Genomic DNA, 19,785 nt, shown 5'->3' with positions numbered 1-19,785 from the left:
CCGCGCCAGCCGTGCGCGCGGGGCCGCCGCCGATTGGTTGGAGCCAGAGGGGAGCGGCAGCCGATTGGGCACGGGGCGCGTTGGGGGCGTGGCCTTGGCGGCGGCCATGGAGTCCCGCACGGCCGGGCCGGGCCCGCCCGCGGCGGCCGCGCAGGTAACGGGGGCGAGGGGCGGGCACGGACACCGGGATGGAAACGGCCCCCGAGGAGGGCACGGCCCCGGGGATCGGATAGCGTCCCTGGGATGGAAACGGCCTTTGGAACCGGACAGGGGCCCCGGGACGGGCACGGCCCCCGGGATGGACAGAGCCCCCCGGGAGGGCACGGACCCCGTCACGGAAACGGCCCCGGGGCGGGCGGGCAGCGCTCAGCTCGGCCGTGCCCCGGTAACGGGCGCGCAGGGCGTCCCCGGGCGGGCCTGCCCGGAGCCTCCCACGCCCCGCCGCTTCTCGCGGCTCTGCTCGCGGGGCCCTCCGGGCGTGTAACGGGGCGGAAAGCAGCGCGGGGAGGGAGGGAGGCGCTGCACCGGGACGTGTCTGGGGCGCTGTGCTGGTGCGGAGATCCCGGGAACCCCGGAGCGCTTTGCGGAGCGGGAGGGCCACGGTAACGGGGCCGGGCATTGCCGGGTCCGGTACCACGGCTGGGCATTACCGGGTCCGTTACCCGCGGGGTTGATGGCAGCTGGGTTTTGGGCTGCCGTGCAAATCCCGGGTGATGAGAAGGGTTTGCCTTGGTTTGGTTTGGTTTGGTTTGGTTTGGTTTGGTTTCTCCTCTGGGCTGTCAGGATGGGCCGGCCCTTCCATAAATCCCGGCACACAGGTTGTGCAGCCTGCACTGTGGGAAGCAGCTCAGGGTGGAAAAATGCTGCTTTGCCCGAAGGTACAGGGAAATCCCGTCCTTCAGCATCCCCTCTGCCAGGTGGAAACTCACGTTACCTACCCATCAGTTATGGGACGGATCCAGGTAAATTCTCAGATGTGGCCTGGGTGTGCACACAGAGACTCACATGAGCTGCACAGAGACTCCAGGAGCTGAACACTGGCTGGCAGAGCTTGTCTGTTTGAGAATGAACTTTTAATGAACACTGGCTGGCAGAGCTTTCCTGGAGAGTTTTCCATCCTCCCATCGGTCATGCAGAGCTGGCATTGAACCCTCCAGGAGCTGCTCACTGTGAGGGGCTGCACAACTCCCCCTGAGGCCAGCTGGTACAGCCAGGTTAGACCAGGACAGTCTAAAATTGAGGCAAATCAGCTGCAGGGCAAAGGAACCGCCTGCAGAAGGGCCAGACTCATTCCTGGAGGATCTGTACCCATGTCCCATCACCTTCCCTGTGCTCTTCCCCTGTCCCCAGGCGATGGATTCTCCATATGCCAACGGAGCCTACAGTCCCCCGTACCCACACTACGCCAGCCTGCCCCAGCCTCGGGGCTTCTACTGCTCGGGTCCCCCGCGCAGCCCGTACCCCCCGGAGCCCTCGGGCCTCTACCGGCCCCCGTCGCCCGCCCCCGCCTGGAGCTACGTCCCCCCGGAGTGTCCCCCCGAGGGCTCGGCCCTCCGCAGGCAGCAGGTGCCCGGCTACTCCCCGCCACAGGTGAGGGCAGGGCGTGTGGTTCATGGCATGGGTGGTGGGGATGTGCTAGGGAAAGTGGCTCTGGTGGCTCTGAGTGCTTGGTGCTGCCTGGTTTTGCTCTGAGCAAAAGTGGTGGGCACCTTGTTCTCTGGAGAGCCTGAGGTTTTGGGTCAGGAAAGTGGGAAAGGGGCGACCAACCTGAGCTGCTGCTGTTCCATCCAGCTGCCAGGGCTGGGTGAGGGTGCAGTGACCCCCCTGTAATGCCTGTCCCAGCTCCCAGGGCTGTGTAAGGGTTCAGTGACCTCCCTATGATGCCTGTGCCAGGGCTGGGTGAGGGTGCAGGGCTGTGTGAGGGTGCAGAGCTGGCAGTGCCCCCCCTATAATGCCTGTCCCAGGGCTGTGTGAGGGTGCAGGGCTGTGTGAGGGGTCTGTGCCCCCCCTGTAACGCCTGTCCCAGGGCTGTGTGAGGGGTCTGTGCCCCCCCTGTCACTCCTGTTCCCGTCCCTGCAGACCCCAGCAATGCCGATGCCGCAGTATCAGTACGGAGACAGCAGCGCAGGGGTGACAGGGCAGGGCCCGGTGCCACAGCCCCGAGCCCTGGAGGACACCTGGAGCCCCCACTCTGGATTTGGGGTGCAGCCCCGCTACGCCTGGCCCGCCTCAGGGCACGGCAGCCTCTACATGTCGGATTCACAGCCAGCCTGGAGCAGCAGTGGGGCTCCTTCCCACCCTCCCTCCTGGGACTCACAGGCACAGGTGAGCTCCTGTTTGCACTCAGAGCACTCAAACCCATGGCTGGGATTCTTGTGAAGGATTAAATGCCCTGGGTGGGTCTTGAAATGAGTCTGACAGGATTTAAAGTGACTCCACTTTTTTGGTGCCCGGTAGCAGCCCTGATGTGACCGTGCTCACAGGGGTCTCAGGTTGAGGGAAGAGATTCTTTGTTTCAGAAGGCTTGATTTATTATTTTATTATATATATTACATTAAAACTATACTAAAAGAATCGAAGAAGGGATTTCCTTAGAAGGCTAGCTAAGAATAGAAAAAGAAAGAATGAAAACAAAGGTTTGTGGCTTGGACTTTCTGTCCGAGCTAGCTGACTGTGATTGGCCATTAATTAGAAACAACTAACATGGGCTAATCAAAGATCCACCTGTTGCATTCCACAGCAGCAGATAATCAATGCTTACATTCTGTTCCTGAGGCGTCTCAGCTTCTCAGGAGCAAAAATCCTAAAGAAAGGATTTTTCAAGAAAGATGTCTGTGACAGCTTGATGGGGGTTCAGGGGTTCAGACTCCTCCTCTGCACAGGTGCTCCTTGCTGGGCTGTTGTTTTCCACCATGGGAGCAGAGCACAGCTCCCTGTCCCAAGCATCCCCAGCCCTGTTGGGTGCAGGATGAGAGCAGGAAGCTGCAGATTAAAAGGAAATGCACTTAGAGATGTTTTCTCCCTCTGACTGCAGGACTCTGTCTACAACAGAGCTGAGCAAAGCCCCACCCAACACAATTACTATCCTGATGGCAACCAGCGGCACTCAGGGCCAGGAAACGAGCACAGGGTGGCCAAGGCTGCCCCATCCCAGCCCAGGGTGCAGTACAGTGCCCAGCCCCAGCTCTACGACCTCACCTCACGGAAACCCACAGCCAGGAGCCACGAGCTGGGCTTCAGACCCGCTGAGCAGCCTGCCACACATCCTGCAGCCCTGCAGCCGGAGATCCAAAGGATCCTGCACGTCATGGGCGAGGCTGAGCAGCTGGAAGAGGAGGTGGATGAGTTTGTAGGGAAAAAGACAGATAAATCCTACAGGCTGCTGGAGGAGATGCTGACCAAGCTGCTGCTGGAGCTGGATTCCATTGAGACTGGGGGCCAGGACAGTGTCCGGCAGGCCAGGAAAGAGTCCGTCCACAGAATTCAGGCCATACTGGAAAAACTGGAAAGAAAGGGGTTGTGAAAGCACATGAGCCACAACACACAGCCTGTTGTTGAGGTCCCAAAGAGTTCTCTTAAATCTCAGCTCGTTCTGCTACGCACTATTGACAATGGAATAGCAATAAGCCCTGAGTTAACAAATCGAATCCAACCCACCAAAAAAGCCAGCCCAGAAGCTCAGCACTGACAAACAGCTCAGCAAAGGACAAATGCAGGGAGGTTTGAAGCAGCAGAAGTGTTGGTTGAAGATGTTGAAGAGAAGTGGGCCGAGGATGGAGCCCTGTGGGGTTGTGCCCAATCTCTGGGTGCCTCCCACAGCCACAGCCAGGCTTCAGACACTCCTCAGATGTGCTGCAAGGTGCAGCCACCAACCAAGACTCTGGGCTTGTCCTCACTGCCTGTAATTTCAGCTTCAGCTCCCTTGCCGTGAGCCCCGTGTGTCCTCAGAGGGGTTGTTTGGGTTTAGTGCCCTCAAGGAGCAGCACTGAGGTGCTGGAGGGAGGGACTGTGCTGGCACATGTCACCTCAAGTGGTGCAGAGCCAGTGTGGGGTGTCCCTGTGGGCACAGGAACAGACCTGAAATCCCCGTTCTGCCACTGAGAGGAGTGCAAGTCAAGGCAAGAGCAGGGGCAGGATGCTTGGGACTGATTTCCAGGTCACTTGGGTCAGAATCCCCTGTTTTATGTCCCTCTCCATCCTGTGAGTTCTGTGTCCCACTGTGCAGCACCACGGGGAGGGAACAGCTCGGCCTGTTCCAGCCTCCTGCACAGCAACTCACTGCTATGTGTGGCACCTAATAAACCCTGACCAGTTTTAAATGTTATTTTGTAATTGAGCTGTCTCAAAGTCTCTTTTTCTTTGAAGAGAAGTGGTGAGGAATGTTTTGTACCTCAGACTAAAGCTCCAGCCCAGCTGTACCAATGAACAGAACATCTGAGAAGGCTCTTTTGGGGTGCCCCATTGCCTGCCAGGCAGTGCAGATGCTCCAGGAGCCTCCAGCTGTGGCTCTAGGGCTGGTGTGGAAGAGGGTTTGGAAGGGATTTAGGATGCCTGAGGAGTTCCCTGGTCATGCCCTGTGTGCTCCCAGCCAGCCAGATGAGGTCCTGGAGGCAGATCCCACATTCCCAGACAGGGCTGTGGCCACAGCATGACCTTTGGAGCTCGTTGAGATGTGTCCATGAGCACACGTGGTCAGTTTGCGCAGCCAGCCACGTCCAGGCTGAGCTGGGAGTGAGCTGGGACAGGGAAGGGCTCTGCTGCTCCGCTGCTGCTTCATTTCATGTTAGACAGGGAGCAATTCTGAGCTGGGAGTGAGCTGCATGTCCTGGGACAGGGAGAGGCTCTGCTGCTGCTTCATTCCATGTCAGGCAGGGAGCAGTTCTGAGCTGTTCTGTGCTTCCAGCCTGGCATGTGCCTCCTGGGGGCTGCTGGCTGTGCTGGGAGATCAATAATTCACATATCAGAGAGTGCTGCCCTGTCACTGTGCTGGTGAAGTGAGTGCCACCCCTTCCCAATCAGCTGAACCCATCCAGGTAGGATATTCCTGAGCAATATTTCTTGTCCCTGCCTCCTTGGCGGAGGGTTATGTAAATCCCTGGAGAAAAGCCCAAGATGAAGGAGTGGGCTGAAATTGGAGGTTATCATTGCAGGGTGTGGGGATCCCACAGCTCCGTGGGGCACCGTGGCTGCCTGGGACACTCCACATCCCTGGGTGGGTTTTGTGTGTTTCCCCCGAAGCTGAGCTGGATCAGGGGTCAGGCACACGTCCCACACCTCATCCTGCAGGAAGCTCTGCTGTAATAACCCATCCCTACCTGCTGCCTCTGCCTCTTCCAGGCAGGACCAGAGTGTGTCACAGCTCAGGGTGACCGAGTGGGGACAGTGTGACACAGACAGGAGCTGTGTCAGCACCCACTGCTGCAGGGCCTCCAGCTGCAGAATGGGCACCTGAGCACTCCTGACCCTCCTGTGTTCCTCACCAGTCCCTGCTGTGCCGCTGGGATAGCAGTTCCTGGCAACTGGTTCATCTTGCAGCATCCACCCACACCACAAGCCCCAAATTAGAAAGTCTGTCTCTGTTTATCGCTGGGCTCATCTCTACAGAAACCAAACTCTTACTCTGGGGTTGCCCCTTGCTTCTCCAGCACTGCTGGAGTTTCCCAATCACCACGGAGGCTGAAGTGTCACAGAGGGACTGAAAAACAAACATGAAAGCAGCGCCGTGTGGTTTGTGCTGCAATCAGCCCATGCTGGGGTGTTTGTTCGTGCTGCAGCTGGCACAGGGCTGGTGTTTCCCTGCTCCGCGGTGCCCCTCATCCAGCTGGGGCCAGCATCACCCCAATGTGGGCAGGGGGCACAGGGAGGGACTGGGGCAGGGAACAGGGACAGGGACCAAGGGAAGGGAACACGGGCAGGGAACAGGGACCAAAGGAAAGGAACACGGGCAGGGGGCACAGGGAGGGACCAGGGGCAGGGGTCCAGGGGTAGGGACCACAGGAAAGGAATAGGGGCAGGGAGCAGGGACAGGGGTCACAGGGAGGGGACAGGGAACAGGGACCAAAGGAAGGGAACATGGGCACGGTTCACAGGGAGGGACCAGGGATAGGGACCAAGGGTAGGGACCAAGGGACAGGGAACAGGGATAAGAATACGGGCAGGGACCGAGGGAAGGGAACACGGGCAGAGGTCACAGGGAGGGAACAGGGACAAGGACCAAGGGACAGAGAACAGGGGCAGGGAACAGGGACAAGGAATACGGGCAGGGGTAACAGGGAGGGACCACGGGCAGGGAGCAGGGGCAGGGACCAAGGGAAGGGAACACAGGCAGGGTTCACAGGGAGGGACCAGGGTCAAGGAACAGGGACAGAGGCCAAGGGTAGGGACCAGGGGCAGTGGTTGCGGGCAGGGATCAGGAGCAGGGGCGCTCCAGCGGGCACTGCGGGCAGGCACTGCGGGCACGGATTGCGGGCAATCCCCGCTCCTCCCCGGCCGTGACGGCGGGGGCGGGCCGCGGGCAGCGCCGCCCCGGGCTGGGCGGGCACCGCGGCCGGAGCGGAGCCTGCGCTGCCGCCCGGGCCGGGCCGGGCCGCTGGGGCCGCGGGGGCACCGGGGCCGCTCGGGGCCGGTCGGAGCCGCTCGGGGCCGGTTCCCGCGGAGCCCCCGGTGGTGGCGGCGGGAGCGAGCGGCGCTCCCGGCTCGGCCGCAGCAGCCCCATGGCGGCGCAGGAGCCGCCGCGGCCGCCCCCGGGCAGCGCCGAGCCGCTGGAGCCGGAGCCCGGCGGGCGCTACGAGGCCGTGGTGCCGCACTGGTTCTACTGCAAGGTCACGGACACGCGGGAGCGCTGGGTGCCGTTCAGCGCGCAGGACTCGGAGCGCCTGGAGGCGGCGCACGGCGCAGGTACGGCCGGGGCGGCGGGCGGGGGTCCCGCGGTGCCCCCGGGCACGGCTCCCGCCGCCCTCCGCTTCGCCATCCCCCTCTTGGAAAACCCTAAAGAATGGGCCTGCTGAGCTTGTGTTTGCGATTCTTCCCGTGGCTTCCACCTGCGATGCGAAATTCCCTCGAGGGATTCTAAATTCTGGCTTTTTTGGCCGTGTGCCTGCTCCCAATAAGCGAGAGGATGCATCAAATGGTCTGACCCCATTCAAGTGATGCCGCTCTGAATTATATATAATCACGCTGCTAAGCATCCTCTGGCGAGGCCGGGAGAACGCTGCCAGGATGGCAGGAATTCCTCTGGGGATTCCTCTGTGCCTGCTGTGGCAGCGAGGATTGGAGGTGTCAGCTCCAAGCCCTTGTGTGCCAGATGTCACCATCTGTGCCACCTGCTGCTGCTGCCGCGGGCACAGCTCCGATTGCCCAAGGATTGGCTCCTGTCCTCCCTCGCCCAGGAAGTTTCGGATTAGAGGCTGTGCTGCTCATCCCCAGTGCTGCTGCCTGGCACAGGGTCCATAGGCAGCCCCAAAAAGCAGCAAAATTCACAATTTGAGGTCTGTAGAGAGTTCTCTGTTTTGGAGAGAGACAGGAGACCCTGGTCACCCTCACTGTTACACAATGCCCTTCCCAGGGCCTACCAGTTTCACTTTTACCCTCCAGGCCAGGCAGGGAGAGGCCACGTAAGCCTGTGCCCGAACTGGAGAGAAGGACAGGGTACAAACTGGAGAGAAGGGCAGTGGAATGTTTTCCTCTTACCTCCTGGAGCATTGTCCTGGATGTTGTTTGCTCTGTTGGTGCTAAAACCCTGCCTGCTCCCTGGGATTCCAGTGCTAATCCAGCCTCAGAAATGATGGGAATTGGCTCTGCTTGGCATCCTTGGAGCAGGAAAACCCTCCTGGAGTGGCTGCACCCCCTTGTGCCATCATCCCCCTGGTGTCACCAAGGGCATGCTTGTATTTCCAACCATATTTAGCCTCATTAAAAGAGGGGAGGAACCATCTTCTCCATAAAATCCCACCAGATTTCCCTCTGGGGGAAATCTGAACTGGGGCATCTCACCCTGAAAATGAGTTTGGTGGTGGTGCTGTGGTGGCTCTGAGCTGCCCGAGGGGGTGAGTTTGCCATTCCTGGCCGTGTGAGGGTTCACTGCAGGTCCTGTTCTGCAGGGAAGGAGCAGGCTGGCGTGGTGGTGCCCACCTCGGGGGGCAGGTACGACGTGCACCTGCGGGAGCGGCGGCGCGTGGCCGTGTACTGGGAGGAGGAGGCGGCCGAGGTGCGGCGCTGCACCTGGTTCTACAAAGGGGACAAGGACAACAAGTTCATTCCCTACTCTGAGGCCTTCAGTGAGGAGCTGGAGGTAAGCACACCCTTCCTCTGCTGGTTTCCATCCCAGTTTCTCCTGGTCACACAGTGCCCCTGGTGTCCCAAACCCCGTACGAGGCCGCTGGGGACATGAACTCCAAAGAGGCTTTGGCAGGAATTCCTGCAGCAGATTGATGTGACTGTGAGCTCTGCTGTGAACTCCCCTTCCCCTGCCCTCAGTGCATCCTTCCAGCACTCCTGGAAATGCCAGGTTGTCCTTTGGGATCATGCAAGTTCCAGCACACCTGAAAGTGCCAGGCTTTCCTTTGGCATGGTGCAAATTCCAGCACACCTGAAAGTGCCAGGCTTTCCTTTGGGATGGTGCAAATTCCAGCACACCTGAATGTGCCAAGCTTTCCTTTGGAATCATGCAAATTCCACCTGAAAGTGCCAGGCTGTCCTTTGGCATGGTGCAAATTCCAGCACACCTGAAAATGCCAAGCTTTCCTTTGGGATCATGCAAATTGCAGCACACCTGAAAGTGCCGGGCTTTCCTTTGGGATCGTGCAAATTCCAGCACACCTGGAAATGCCAGGCTTTCCTTTGGCATCATGCAAATTCCACCTGAAAGTGCCAGGCTTTCTTTGGCATGATGCAAATGCAGAAATATATAGGCAGATGTATAAAAATACCCATCTTGGCAATAATCTCCATTCTGATGTACCAAAACCAGCTCTGAGGGGATGGGGAAATCTGATGCTGCTGCTGTCAAAGTGAGGAGCTCTTAAACATTCTCAGCATGTGATCCTGGGATGACCCTGCTGCTCCTCCAGCTGATTTCTCTGCTTCTTTTGCACAATATTGATAAGAGGTTCTGAAAATTGGGTGGGGAGTGTCCCAGGAGGGTGAACAGTGATGGGCAAGCTTCCAGCTGACTCACAGTGGGTGTTCCCTTCTGCAGGAAGCTTACATGATTGCCGTCACCCTGGGTGAGTGGAAGAAGAAGCTGGAGTCCCCCAACAGAGAAGTCATCATCCTGCACAACCCAAAGGTGAGCAGGGCCTGGTGAGGACATGCCCTTGGGTCCCTTGGTGCTGTTCCCTTCAAATGGGTTGTCCCAAAGGCATTCCACTCACCTGTGCCAACAGCTGAGCCTGCCGCCAGCCCCACATTCCTTTCCAGCACCTCTGTGGGCAGAGCTGGCTCTGGTTCCACCCCGTGTCAGCCACAGCTGCTGTCGCTGTCCTGCTCTGGGTCACTGACACAGGCTCTTCTTGTTCCCAAGCTGATGGTTCACTACCACCCCGTGGCCAGCTCTGATGACTGGGTCTCCACCCCCACGGAGCAAGGCCGGCCCCGCACTGTGAAGAGAGGAGTGGAGAACATTGCTGTGGAGATCCCCAATGGTGAGCCCCTGCTCCCATCCCAAACCCTGGGTGAGGGTGTCCACAGGGGTCTCAGAGTGAGGGAAGAGAGAGGATCTGACTCCATGATTCAGAAGAGTGGATTTATTATTTTATTATATATATTATATATTTTTTATTTATATTATTATATATTTATAAACATATTTATAAATATATATAACGTATCATATATAATAGATCATATACCACATATATCATAATCATATATATAGTATATTATATAATATATAGTATATAATATATAGTATACAATATATATTATATATTATATATTATATATTATATATTATATATTATATATTACATATTATATATTACACATTATATATTATATTTATATCTAATATATAATATCTAATATATATAATATATAATATATTATATATTATATATTATATATTATAGTTTATATTTTATGATATATATTATATTTAAACTATACTAAAAGAATAGAAGAAAGGATTTCATCAGAAGGCTGGCTAAGAATAGAAAAGGAATGAATGATAACAAAAGCTTCTGTCTCGGACAGAGAGTCCAAGCGAGCTGACTGTGATTGGCCATTAATTAGAAATAACTCTATGAGACCAATCACAGATGCACCTATTGCATTTCACCGCAGCAGATAATCAATGTTTACATTTTGTTCCTGAGGCCTCTCACCTTCTCAAGAAGAAAAAAATCTTAAAAAAAAATATTTTTCATAAAAGATGTCTGTGCCAACCCTGGGTGGTGTTTTCCACCCTGATCGCTCACAGAGGCTGGAGGGAGCTCCCGTGATCCTTTAAGTCAAGTGCACGTCAAAACATTTTGTGCCAAAAGGATCCAAATGGTTTCAGAAACCTCCCCAGCCCCTGCAGAGCTGCAGGTCCAGGGGAGGGTGCAGAGACAGAGCTGCTGGCAGCTCTGCAGTGCCTGAAATGACCCCTGAGGTCTCAGTTTGTACAGGAGGGGAGTTCCTTCCCCTGCTAGGGACACAGTGCTTTGTCACTCACCTTCGTGCTGGTGACTCTCTGGGGCACGTGCTGTCCCCATCTCTGTCCCCTCCCAGCTGCCCTGAGCTGCCAGTGGTGCTCAGCCCTTGTCCCCATGAGGACACCAGGCAGTTGCTCCATTTTCCATGGGTGCCTGCCCTCATATGCAAACGAAGGTGTGTGGGAAGCAGGGAACAAGCCCTGACTCCACCCGGGCCCTACCTGGGCAATGCAGCTCCCGTGGGGCTCCTCAGGGTGGGCTGGGCATGGGGCAGCTGCACTGAGCCCTCCTGATCCTGCAATTCAGCACTGACACCTCCTGATCCTGCAATTCTGCACTGAGCCCTCCTGGTCCTGCAATTCTGCACTGAGCCCTCCTGGTCCTGCAATTCTGCACTGAGACCTCCTGGTCCTGCAATTCTGCACTGAACCTTCCTGATGCTGAAATTCAGCACTGACACCTCCTGATCCTGCAATTCTGCACTGAGCCCTCCTGGTCCTGCAATTCTGCACTGAGCCCTCCTGGTCCTGCAATTCTGCACTGAGCCCTCCTGGTCCTGCAATTCTGCACTGAACCCTCCTGATGCTGAAATTCAGCACTGACACCTCCTGATGCTGAAATTCAGCACTGGGACCTCCTGATCTTCCAATTCAGCACTGACACCTCCTGATGCTGAAATTCAGCACTGACACCTCCTGATCCTGCAGTTCCCTGTGCTGGGCACTGGGGATGAGCCACCACCCCTTCCTCTGCTGTCCTGTTGGTCCAGATCCATCCCAGGGCAGCAGAGCTGAGCAGCCCCAGCAGCCTCGAGGTGTAAATGCAGGCACTGAGGAGGGTTTTCATGGGCCCAGGTGAGGGTGGGAGGCTCCAGCCCTGCTCAGGGCTGTCTCCAGCAGTTCTGCTCAGCTGCCATGCGCTGAGCTGCCCTGCCCTCCCCAGGAGAGCCTCTGCAGATCGATCACCTGGTGTTCGTGGTGCACGGCATCGGCCCCGCCTGCGACATCCGATTCCGCAGCATCGTGCAGTGCGGTAGGGCTGAGATGGGGGGGAAATGGGGGGAACATGGGGGGGAAACTGGGGGGGGAAACCTGGAAGGGGAATCTGGAAGGAGAACCTGGGAGAGGAACCTGGTGGGGGATCCTGGAAGGAGAACCTGGGGGGAAACTTGGGAGGGGAACTGGGAGAGGAACCTGCCGGGGAACCTGAGAGGGGAACCTGGGGGAAAACCTGGAGGAGAACCTGGGAGAGAAACCTGGGAGAGGAACCTGGGAGAGGAACCTGGTAGGGGAATGTGGGAGAGGAACCTGGGAGGGAAACCTGCAGGGAAAATGTGGCAGGAGAACCTGGGAGAAGAACCTGGGAGGGCAACTTGGGGGGGAGTCTGGGAGGAGAAACTGAGGGAGGAACCTGGGAGAGGAACCTGGGAGGGGAATCTGTCAAGGGAACGTGGGAGAGGAACATGGGAGAGGAATCTGGGAAGGGAACCTGGGAGGGCAAACTGAAAGGAGAATCTGGGAGCGGAACCTGGCAGGGGAACCTGGAAGGAAACCTGGGAGGGAAACCTGCAGGGAAAACGTGGCAGGAGAATCTGGGAGAGCAACCTGGAAAGAGAACCTGGGAGGGGAACCTGGGGGGCAAATCTGGGGAGAAAATCCGGGATGGCAACCTGGGATGAGAACCTGGGAGAGGAACCTGGCAGGGGAATGTGGGAGAGGAACCTGGGAGTGGAACCTGAGAGGAGAACCTGGGGGAAAACCTGGAGGAGAACTTGGGAGAGAAATATGGGAGGGGAACCTGGGAGAGAAATCTGGGAGGAGAACCTGGGAGGGAAACCTGGCAGGGGAACCTATAGGAGAACATGGCAGGAGAATCTGGAAGGGGAACCTCACCCTGGGGCTGGCACAGCTGCCTCAAACCAGCCTGACCCTGGCAGGCTGACTGTGGGCAGTGTGAGCAGAACGCTCCCTGGCCCCCAAATCCACCTCCTGAAAGGGTTTGGGCAGCTGCTGCTCCTCGGTTTTGCTTCAGAACAGAAGCAAATTTATTTTTCATAAGTTTCTGAAAGTTTCTTACCCTGCCCCTGTGAAGGAGGTGCAGATGGGGCAGCGAAATCCAGCAAGCACACGTGGCAGGACATGGAGCCTCCCCTGATCTGTAGTTAAAGATTCAGGGACTTAGGGGAGCAGCTGCAGCTTAAAGACCCCACTGGGATTTCCCCTTAATGATCTTTCGTGGCATTAAGCGTGGTTGGTGGCAGGGGCTGGCCCCAGAGCCTGGTGCATCTCGCTGAGAGCTGTTGTGTTTCACAGTGAATGATTTCAGGAACGTGTCCCTCAGCATGCTGCAGTCCCACTTCAGGAAGGCCCAGGAGCAGCAGCAGGTGGGCAGGGTGGAGTTCCTGCCTGTGAACTGGCACAGCTCCCTGCACTCCACTGGCGTGGATGTGTGAGTATCCAGCAGCCCCTGCCCCAAAAGGGGCACAGGCAGCCCCTGTGAAATCCACTTCTTCTGTTGGGAAATCTGTGAGTTTTTAGGGTAGGAGGGAGCAGGGACCCCCAAAGCCCTCCTCACTGCCATTCTGCAGCTCCCATCACATCCTCAGAACAGAAATTTTTGCCTTCCCTGGCTGCTCTCAGGAGGGACAGCAGATAAAATCAAATATGGCAACCAACAGGATGCTCTAGTTCCCTAATGATTTTCTTTCTCTTTTCTTGTTTTATTTTTGGTTTTGTTCCCATTCATCATTGCAAATAGTTTATTTGTGTTATTTCCTCAAAATAAGGATATTTTTTTCTTTTATTCATCTCCAGAGCTATCACACACTAAATCAATATTGAGTATTAAGGTTTTAGATGAGAAAATTCTCTTGCAGGCTTCAGTATGAGGTTTGCATAACTTACGGAATTCTTAATGTACTTGGAGATTGTTTTTAGCCTTCTTATTTAAGTTACGTAGTTACATCAAACAAAAATGAAGCTTACAGTGATCTCAAATTGAATATTTGAACCTTGCCATCGTGCCGCACCTTGCTGAAGCCTCTGAGAGCTGAGTGCCCCAGCAAGGGCAGAGAGCAGGGCAGGCTCTTTATTCTGGGAGTGTAATAGCACAGGCTGTGCTTTGCCTTCTGAGGGTCTGGATTACAGCACACCACGCTGGGAACTGTCAGAATCCTCCTCAGAACTCAAATTTTGCTGTAGAAACAGGGTGGGGTTCAGTGGTTTCCCCGTGTGCAGCCTCATGTTCTAATTGAAGGAAGGACTGTTTCTATTGCCAGTTTTACTTGGTTTACTATTAGATTGTTTTTTTGACTAAAGGCAACTCTTTTACTGGCACACCAACTAAACAGGTTGAAAAAGGCTTTTCTGGTTCCGAATTAGACAGACATATAGTATCTGATCCGGCAGCTTTGGCTAAGGTCACCCAAACATTCGTTTTCGGTTGATCTACAGGCAAATCTGCACGACAAAAAACAATTAAAATCAAGCAAAACAAGCATACCATTTGATTTTTCCCCGTCTCTTTCAAGAACTAAGTTTTGGCAGAATTCTTTCTACACAAAAACAATAACCTAAGTTTTCAGCCAAAAATTAGCTTCGTTAAACAAACATTCAGCATTCAGTTAGCATACTCATGAATAACATTGGCACAAAATCAGAGTTCATGGGTTCTAAAGATGCACAAAGAACGTCAGGCACAGGAGGCGTCAGGCGAGACGTGGGATCCTTCGGTTCGGTTCACGTCTGCGTACTTGCTTCCTCGGTTCTGAAGTGCGATATGCTTTGACGTTTTTGGCAGGAACCCACTTAATTCCAGCACCTGTGGAGACAAAAGCATACCCTTTCCCCAAATTATTAATCAAAATGGACCTTCACTTGAACTGTTTAGAAAATTAGAAACGCACAGAGCCTTATTCAGTCTCATCTGTGGGGTGATCTCCGTTCCCCCCCCCCCGCCCTCTCCCCGCAGCGACCTGGAGCGGATCACGCTGCCCAGCATCAACCGCCTGCGTCACTTCATCAACGACACCATCCTGGACGTGTTCTTCTACAACAGCTCCACCTATTGCCAGACCATCGTGGACACGGTGGCCTCGGAGATGAACCGCCTGCACCGGCTCTTCCTGCAGAGGAACCCGCGCTTCACGGGCGGCGTGTCCATCGCGGGGCACAGCCTGGGTGAGAGCCGTGCCAGGCGCAGGGCGGGCACGGCCGGGCTGCTCGGGGCTGGGAGGGACGCCAGACATGGGACCAGGGTGCTCCAAGCCCTGTCTCAGCTTCCAGAGGTGTGGCGGCCACAGATTCTCTGGGCAGCCTCTGCCGGTGCTTTACCGAGTAATAATTTCTTCACTGAGTAATAATTCCTTCACTGAGTAATAATTTCTTCCTGACATCTAATCCAGCCTGTCCTCTGCCACTTTAAAGCCATTGTACCTTGTCCTGTCCCTTGTCCTGTCCCTTTTCCTGTCACTGCCTGTGAAAAAGCCCAGAGTGCAGCTATTCCATCCCAAAAGAGGATTTTCCCTCTTTCCCTCCCTCCATCCCCAAAAAAGAGGTGGCTCAGGCTCTTCCCCTCTAGGTGCTGATGCTCTGCCCCTAGCTGGTTTCTAGGATCACTCATTTTGTTAGAAGGGACACCAGCCATGGAACCAGGCTGTTCCAAGCCCTATCTCAGCTTCCAGGGCTGTGGCAGCCACAGATTCTCTGGGCAGTCTGTGCTGGTGCTTTACTGAGTAATAATTCCTTCACTGCGTAATAATTTCTTCACTAAGAAATAATTCCTTCACCGAGTAATAATTTCTTCACTAAGTAATAATTCCTTCACTGCGTAATAATTTCTTCACTAAGTAATAATTTCTTCACTAAGAAATAATTCCTTCACTGAGTAATAATTTCTTCACTAAGTAATAATTCCTTCACTGAGTAATAATTTCTTCACTAAGAAATAATTCCTTCACTGCGTAATAATTTCTTCCTGGCATCTAATCCAGCCTGTCCTCTACCACTCTAAAGCCATTGTACCTTTTCCTGTCAGTGTCTGCCTGTAAAAAAGCCCAGAGTGCAGCTCTTCTATCCCCAAAAAGAGGATTTTCCCTCCCTCCATCCCCAAAAAAGAGGTGGATTGCGTTCTTCCCCTCCAGGTGCTCATGCTCTGCCCATGCCTGGTTTCTAGAGTCACTCATTTTGTTAGGAGGGACACCAGCCATGGAACCAGGCTGTTCCAAGCCCTATCTCAGCTTCCAGAGGTGTGGCAGCCACAGATTCTCTGGGCAGCCTGTGCCGATGCTTTACCGAGTAATAATTTCTTCACTAAGTAATAATTCCTTCACTGTGTAATAATTTCTTCACTAAGTAATAATTTCTTCCTGACATTTAATCCTCTGTCACTTTAAAGTCATTGTTCCTTGTCCTGTCAGTGTCTGCCTGTAAAAAAGCCCAGGGTGCAGCTCTTCCATCCCAAAAGAGGATTTTCCCTCTTTCCCTGGTGGCTCAGGCTCTTCCCCTGCAGGTGCTGATGCTCTGCCCCTGCCTCCTTTCCAGGGTCACTCATTTTGTTTGATCTCCTGACGAACCAGAAGGCTGATCCCGAGGAGAAGGAGCGCTGTGTGCAGGTAGGGGTGGCCACTGCCCCCTCGTGCAGCTGCATGGGGATGGGGCAGAGGAGCAAAGAGGTGAGCACAAAGTGTGATCCCTCCTGGATCTGTTCACAGGGGTCCGGGACAACCTCAAGCACGGGGGGTGTTGAGGAGGTAAAAGAAATCCTGAAGAAGCTGGAGCTGTCTGAGTACTGTGATGTTTTTGAGAAGGAGAAAATGGACAGGCAAGCACTGGTGAGAAGTTCCTCTGTTTTTCTGGCTCTTGTGGCTCTTCTTTGCTTTTCTTCCCCATCATCCCAGCCCTGCACATCTCCTGGTACTGAGTCACACATGAACCATTGTGATGGTGTTCACAGGGGTCTCAGGATGAGGGAAGAGATGAGGATCTGACTCCATGTTTCAGAAGGCTGATTTATTATTTTAATATATATATATTACACTAAAACTATACTAAAGGAATAGAAGAAAGGATTTCATCAGAAGGTTAGCCAAGAATAGAATAGGAAAGAATGGTAACAAAGGTTTGTGGCTCGGACTCTCTGTCTGAGCCAGCTCACTTTGATTGGCCATTAATTAGAAACAACAAACGTGGGCCAATCAAAGATCCACCTGTTGCATTCCACAGCAGCAGATAATCAATGCTTACATTTTGTTCTTGAGGCCTCTCAGCTTGTCAGGAGGAAAAATCCTAAAGAAAGGATTTTCCATAAAAGATGTCTGTGACAAACCATCTCTGAGGTTCACACAGTCCCACAGGACAGACACCTCACCATCCCTCTGCTCCTGGACTAACACCAGCCTTGCTTATTTTCCAGCTCTTGTGCACAGAGAACAACCTGAAAGAAATGGGAATTCCCTTAGGGCCCAGAATGAAAATACTCCATTACATCAGCTCCGAGACAGGGATGAAGGTTTGTTCTCCACATGGCTTGTGCTCATCCCATCCCACCCCAGTGCACCCCTCTGACACCAGGGTCCCTTTGTGCTGCTGCAGGGTCGGAGCTCTGAGCCAGGGTCCCCATCCCAGCTTGGGGACAGCTCTGAGGATGGCAGGAGCTGCCAGTACCGGGACGTTGGCTTGGGACAGGTACGACAGAGCTCTGGCTGCACCCAAAACCCTCATGGCACAGCACAGGGATTGTCTGATGAGCAAATCTGAACATCCCCCATTGCAGGTGTCAGCAAACTACCCCCAGCTGAACTACAAGCCCAGCATCTTCTTTGCCTTTGGCTCTCCCATCGGGATGTTCCTCACGGTGCGGGGAGTGAAGCGCATCGACCCCAACTACAGCCTGCCCACCTGCAAGGGCTTCTTCAACATCTTCCACCCCGTAGGTATAAGAGCCAGAGCTGTGTCCTGTGTGACACACAGGTGGAGCACGAGCCCTGGCCGCTGTCACTGTCCCCCTCTCGTGCGCAGTTTGACCCCGTGGCGTATCGGATCGAGCCCATGATCGTGCCAGAGATGGAGTTCGAGCCCATGCTGCTGCCCCACCACAAGGGCAGGAAGAGGATGCACCTGGGTATGGCACAGGCAGCCCCTTTCCCCCGGGCTGGGGTCGCTGCTGCACCCCCCAGCCCCACAGCCAGCCCCCTCCTGCCTTGCAGAGCTGAAGGAAGGGCTGACCCGCATGAGCGTGGACCTGAAGAACAACCTGCTGGGCTCCCTGAGGGTGGCCTGGCAGTCCTTCACCCGCTCCCCCGTGCTTGCCCTGGAGGCTGGCAGCTCTGAGGCTGAGGCAGAGGCAGAGGCTGGCACTGAGAAGCAGCCAGGTTGGTGCTGGGGGCGTGGGGGAGCCGGGGGTGCAGCCCTGGGAGCTGTGCCCACAGGTGGGCACAGGTGATGGGCAGTGTGGCTGTGGCGCTCCAGGCACCTGCATCTCCCTGAATGCTGTGGCCTTCCCCTTTTGGCACCTTATGAAGGGGTTTCTGAGGGGGTCTCAGCACACCACGCCGCATTTTAAGCCCACTCCCCTCCTCTGGCAGCACTTCAGCTGCCTCTGCCCTGAGTGAGGGAGGGCACGGCCCTGCTGTTGTATTGCCACGGCTGCTGGTGCCCTGGGGCTGAGCCAGGCTGCTCCTCCTCCCTGCAGACACGAAGGCAGAGGAGCCCCCAGCAGCAGTGAAGGAGGAGAGCCCTCCCATCAACGTGGGGAGGCTCAACGGGGGGAACCGCATCGACTACGTGCTGCAGGAGAAGCCCATAGAGAGCTTCAACGAGTATCTGTTTGCACTCCAGGGGCATCTCTGCTACTGGTGAGTGTCTGTGCAATGCTCAGGGCTTCAGATTTACCTGTGGTGAAGCAGGATGGCATCACTTTCAGAGGCAGTGTAGTGAGAAAAGCCTCAGGTGGGCGAGGGAACGAGATTTTGTCCTGTCTGTGGCACACAGAGGGTGGGCAGGGACAGAGGGAGGAGATTTGTGCTTCTCCTGGTGCTGCCCCAGCTATCACAGAGGGCAGGGAAGCATCCCCTCCTGATGGCCTTTCCTCCCCTGCAGGGAGTCAGAGGACACCGTGCTGCTGGTTCTGAAGGAGATCTACCAGACACAAGGCATCACACTGGACCAGCCTTTACCAGGGAGCCAGTGACCCTCCTGTGCTCTTCTGGCTGTAAGTCACCTCTGGATTTCCCTTCTGGATTTCCCAGGACACCTCAGAGGAGATCTGCTTGGTTTAGGGGAGAATTATCCATTATCTAAGGCAGGGAAAATGTGTCAGCTTTCTTCCTTAGCCTGTCAGCACCTTTGGCTTCTTCCCTCCATGATCAGACATGAGGGGAGGAGCAGGGAGGGTCCAGGGGCTGCATTCTGACTGCAGCTGTTGCTGTGTTCTCCTTTTGCTCTCTCAGGTTCAATCCCACAGAGCACTCACCAGGAAAGTCCAGATCTCATCTCTGCCTTCCTCTCTCCTCTGCTGCCGTGTCCTGCATGCTGCTTCCTGGAGATCAGGATGCATTTTCCTCCATTTTGGCTAGGGCTAGGGGGAATAACCATCAAGGAAAAACCACTTCAGCTCCAACACACACACACCACCTGTACAGTGACTCCCTGTGGCAACGTGTGCTTTCAGCCTGCACCCTGTGAGCCCCCACACCAGCAGACGAGCTGTCCGGGCTCAGAGCCCACACCTGGACACTCACAGCCTGGGACTTGAGGAGAAAAAGCCTTAAAAACACAGCGTGGGAAGAGCTGCAGCAGCCTTGGAGCAAGGGAGATTGCTGAGTGCTAACGCAAAAACACAAAACAGGCACAGGAGGTGAAGCCCAGGGCACAGAGAGCTGCTGAGCCATGGGGGCTGGCCAGCATCATCCCTGCACTGCTGCTGCACCTCTGGGCATCCCTGCTGCATCTCTGGGCACCCCTGCACTGCAGCCAGGCGGGGCTGCCCCTAAAGCACCCCGTGAGAGTGGCATGCTCGTGCTCCTCCCTGCTGTGGGGTGCTGCTGGGGGCAGCTCAGCACCCCAAACCCAGCCCACCCTGAACACCCAGGGCTCCCCAGTGCTGGTGGGGACAGCTCAGCACCCCAAACCCCCCATCCTGAACACCCAGACCC

At 55.3% G+C, this 19,785-nt stretch overlaps 3 protein-coding genes across 4 annotated transcripts in view; all 3 read left to right on the top strand.

Moving 5' to 3' along the window:
* ASH2L (ASH2 like, histone lysine methyltransferase complex subunit) overlaps positions 1 to 19,785 on the top strand; it is a 168,496-nt gene that overhangs the window by 18,920 nt on the left and 129,791 nt on the right. The window lies entirely within an intron of this gene.
* Positions 97 to 4,204, top strand: BAG4 (BAG cochaperone 4). Its single transcript, XM_054294409.1, has 4 exons — positions 97 to 154; positions 1,351 to 1,590; positions 2,080 to 2,325; positions 3,035 to 4,204. The coding sequence occupies exons 1-4, from the start codon at positions 107 to 109 to the stop codon at positions 3,521 to 3,523; spliced, it is 1,023 nt and encodes a 340-aa protein (XP_054150384.1). The 5' UTR covers positions 97 to 106; the 3' UTR covers positions 3,524 to 4,204.
* Positions 6,714 to 19,449, top strand: DDHD2 (DDHD domain containing 2). Of its 2 annotated transcripts, XM_054294404.1 has the most exons (17): positions 6,714 to 6,897; positions 8,100 to 8,290; positions 9,197 to 9,286; positions 9,521 to 9,641; positions 11,577 to 11,666; positions 12,947 to 13,082; positions 14,604 to 14,812; positions 16,175 to 16,245; positions 16,345 to 16,464; positions 17,046 to 17,141; positions 17,225 to 17,317; positions 17,406 to 17,561; positions 17,651 to 17,753; positions 17,839 to 18,003; positions 18,324 to 18,486; positions 18,731 to 18,842; positions 19,081 to 19,449. In XM_054294404.1, the coding sequence occupies exons 1-16, from the start codon at positions 6,714 to 6,716 to the stop codon at positions 18,819 to 18,821; spliced, it is 2,079 nt and encodes a 692-aa protein (XP_054150379.1). In that variant the 3' UTR covers positions 18,822 to 18,842; positions 19,081 to 19,449. The 2 variants fall into 2 exon arrangements, with proteins under 2 accessions (XP_054150379.1, XP_054150378.1); XM_054294403.1 differs by having other exon boundaries at positions 16,175 to 16,464.

This window comes from Melozone crissalis, unplaced genomic scaffold (assembly GCF_028551555.1).
Source record: "Melozone crissalis strain CALT ecotype California unplaced genomic scaffold, PUWL_Pcris_2 ptg000247l_1, whole genome shotgun sequence".
Lineage (NCBI taxonomy): Eukaryota > Metazoa > Chordata > Aves > Passeriformes > Passerellidae > Melozone > Melozone crissalis.
Note: the sequence above shows the minus strand (reverse complement) of the source record. Positions and strands in the feature narration are given on the sequence as shown.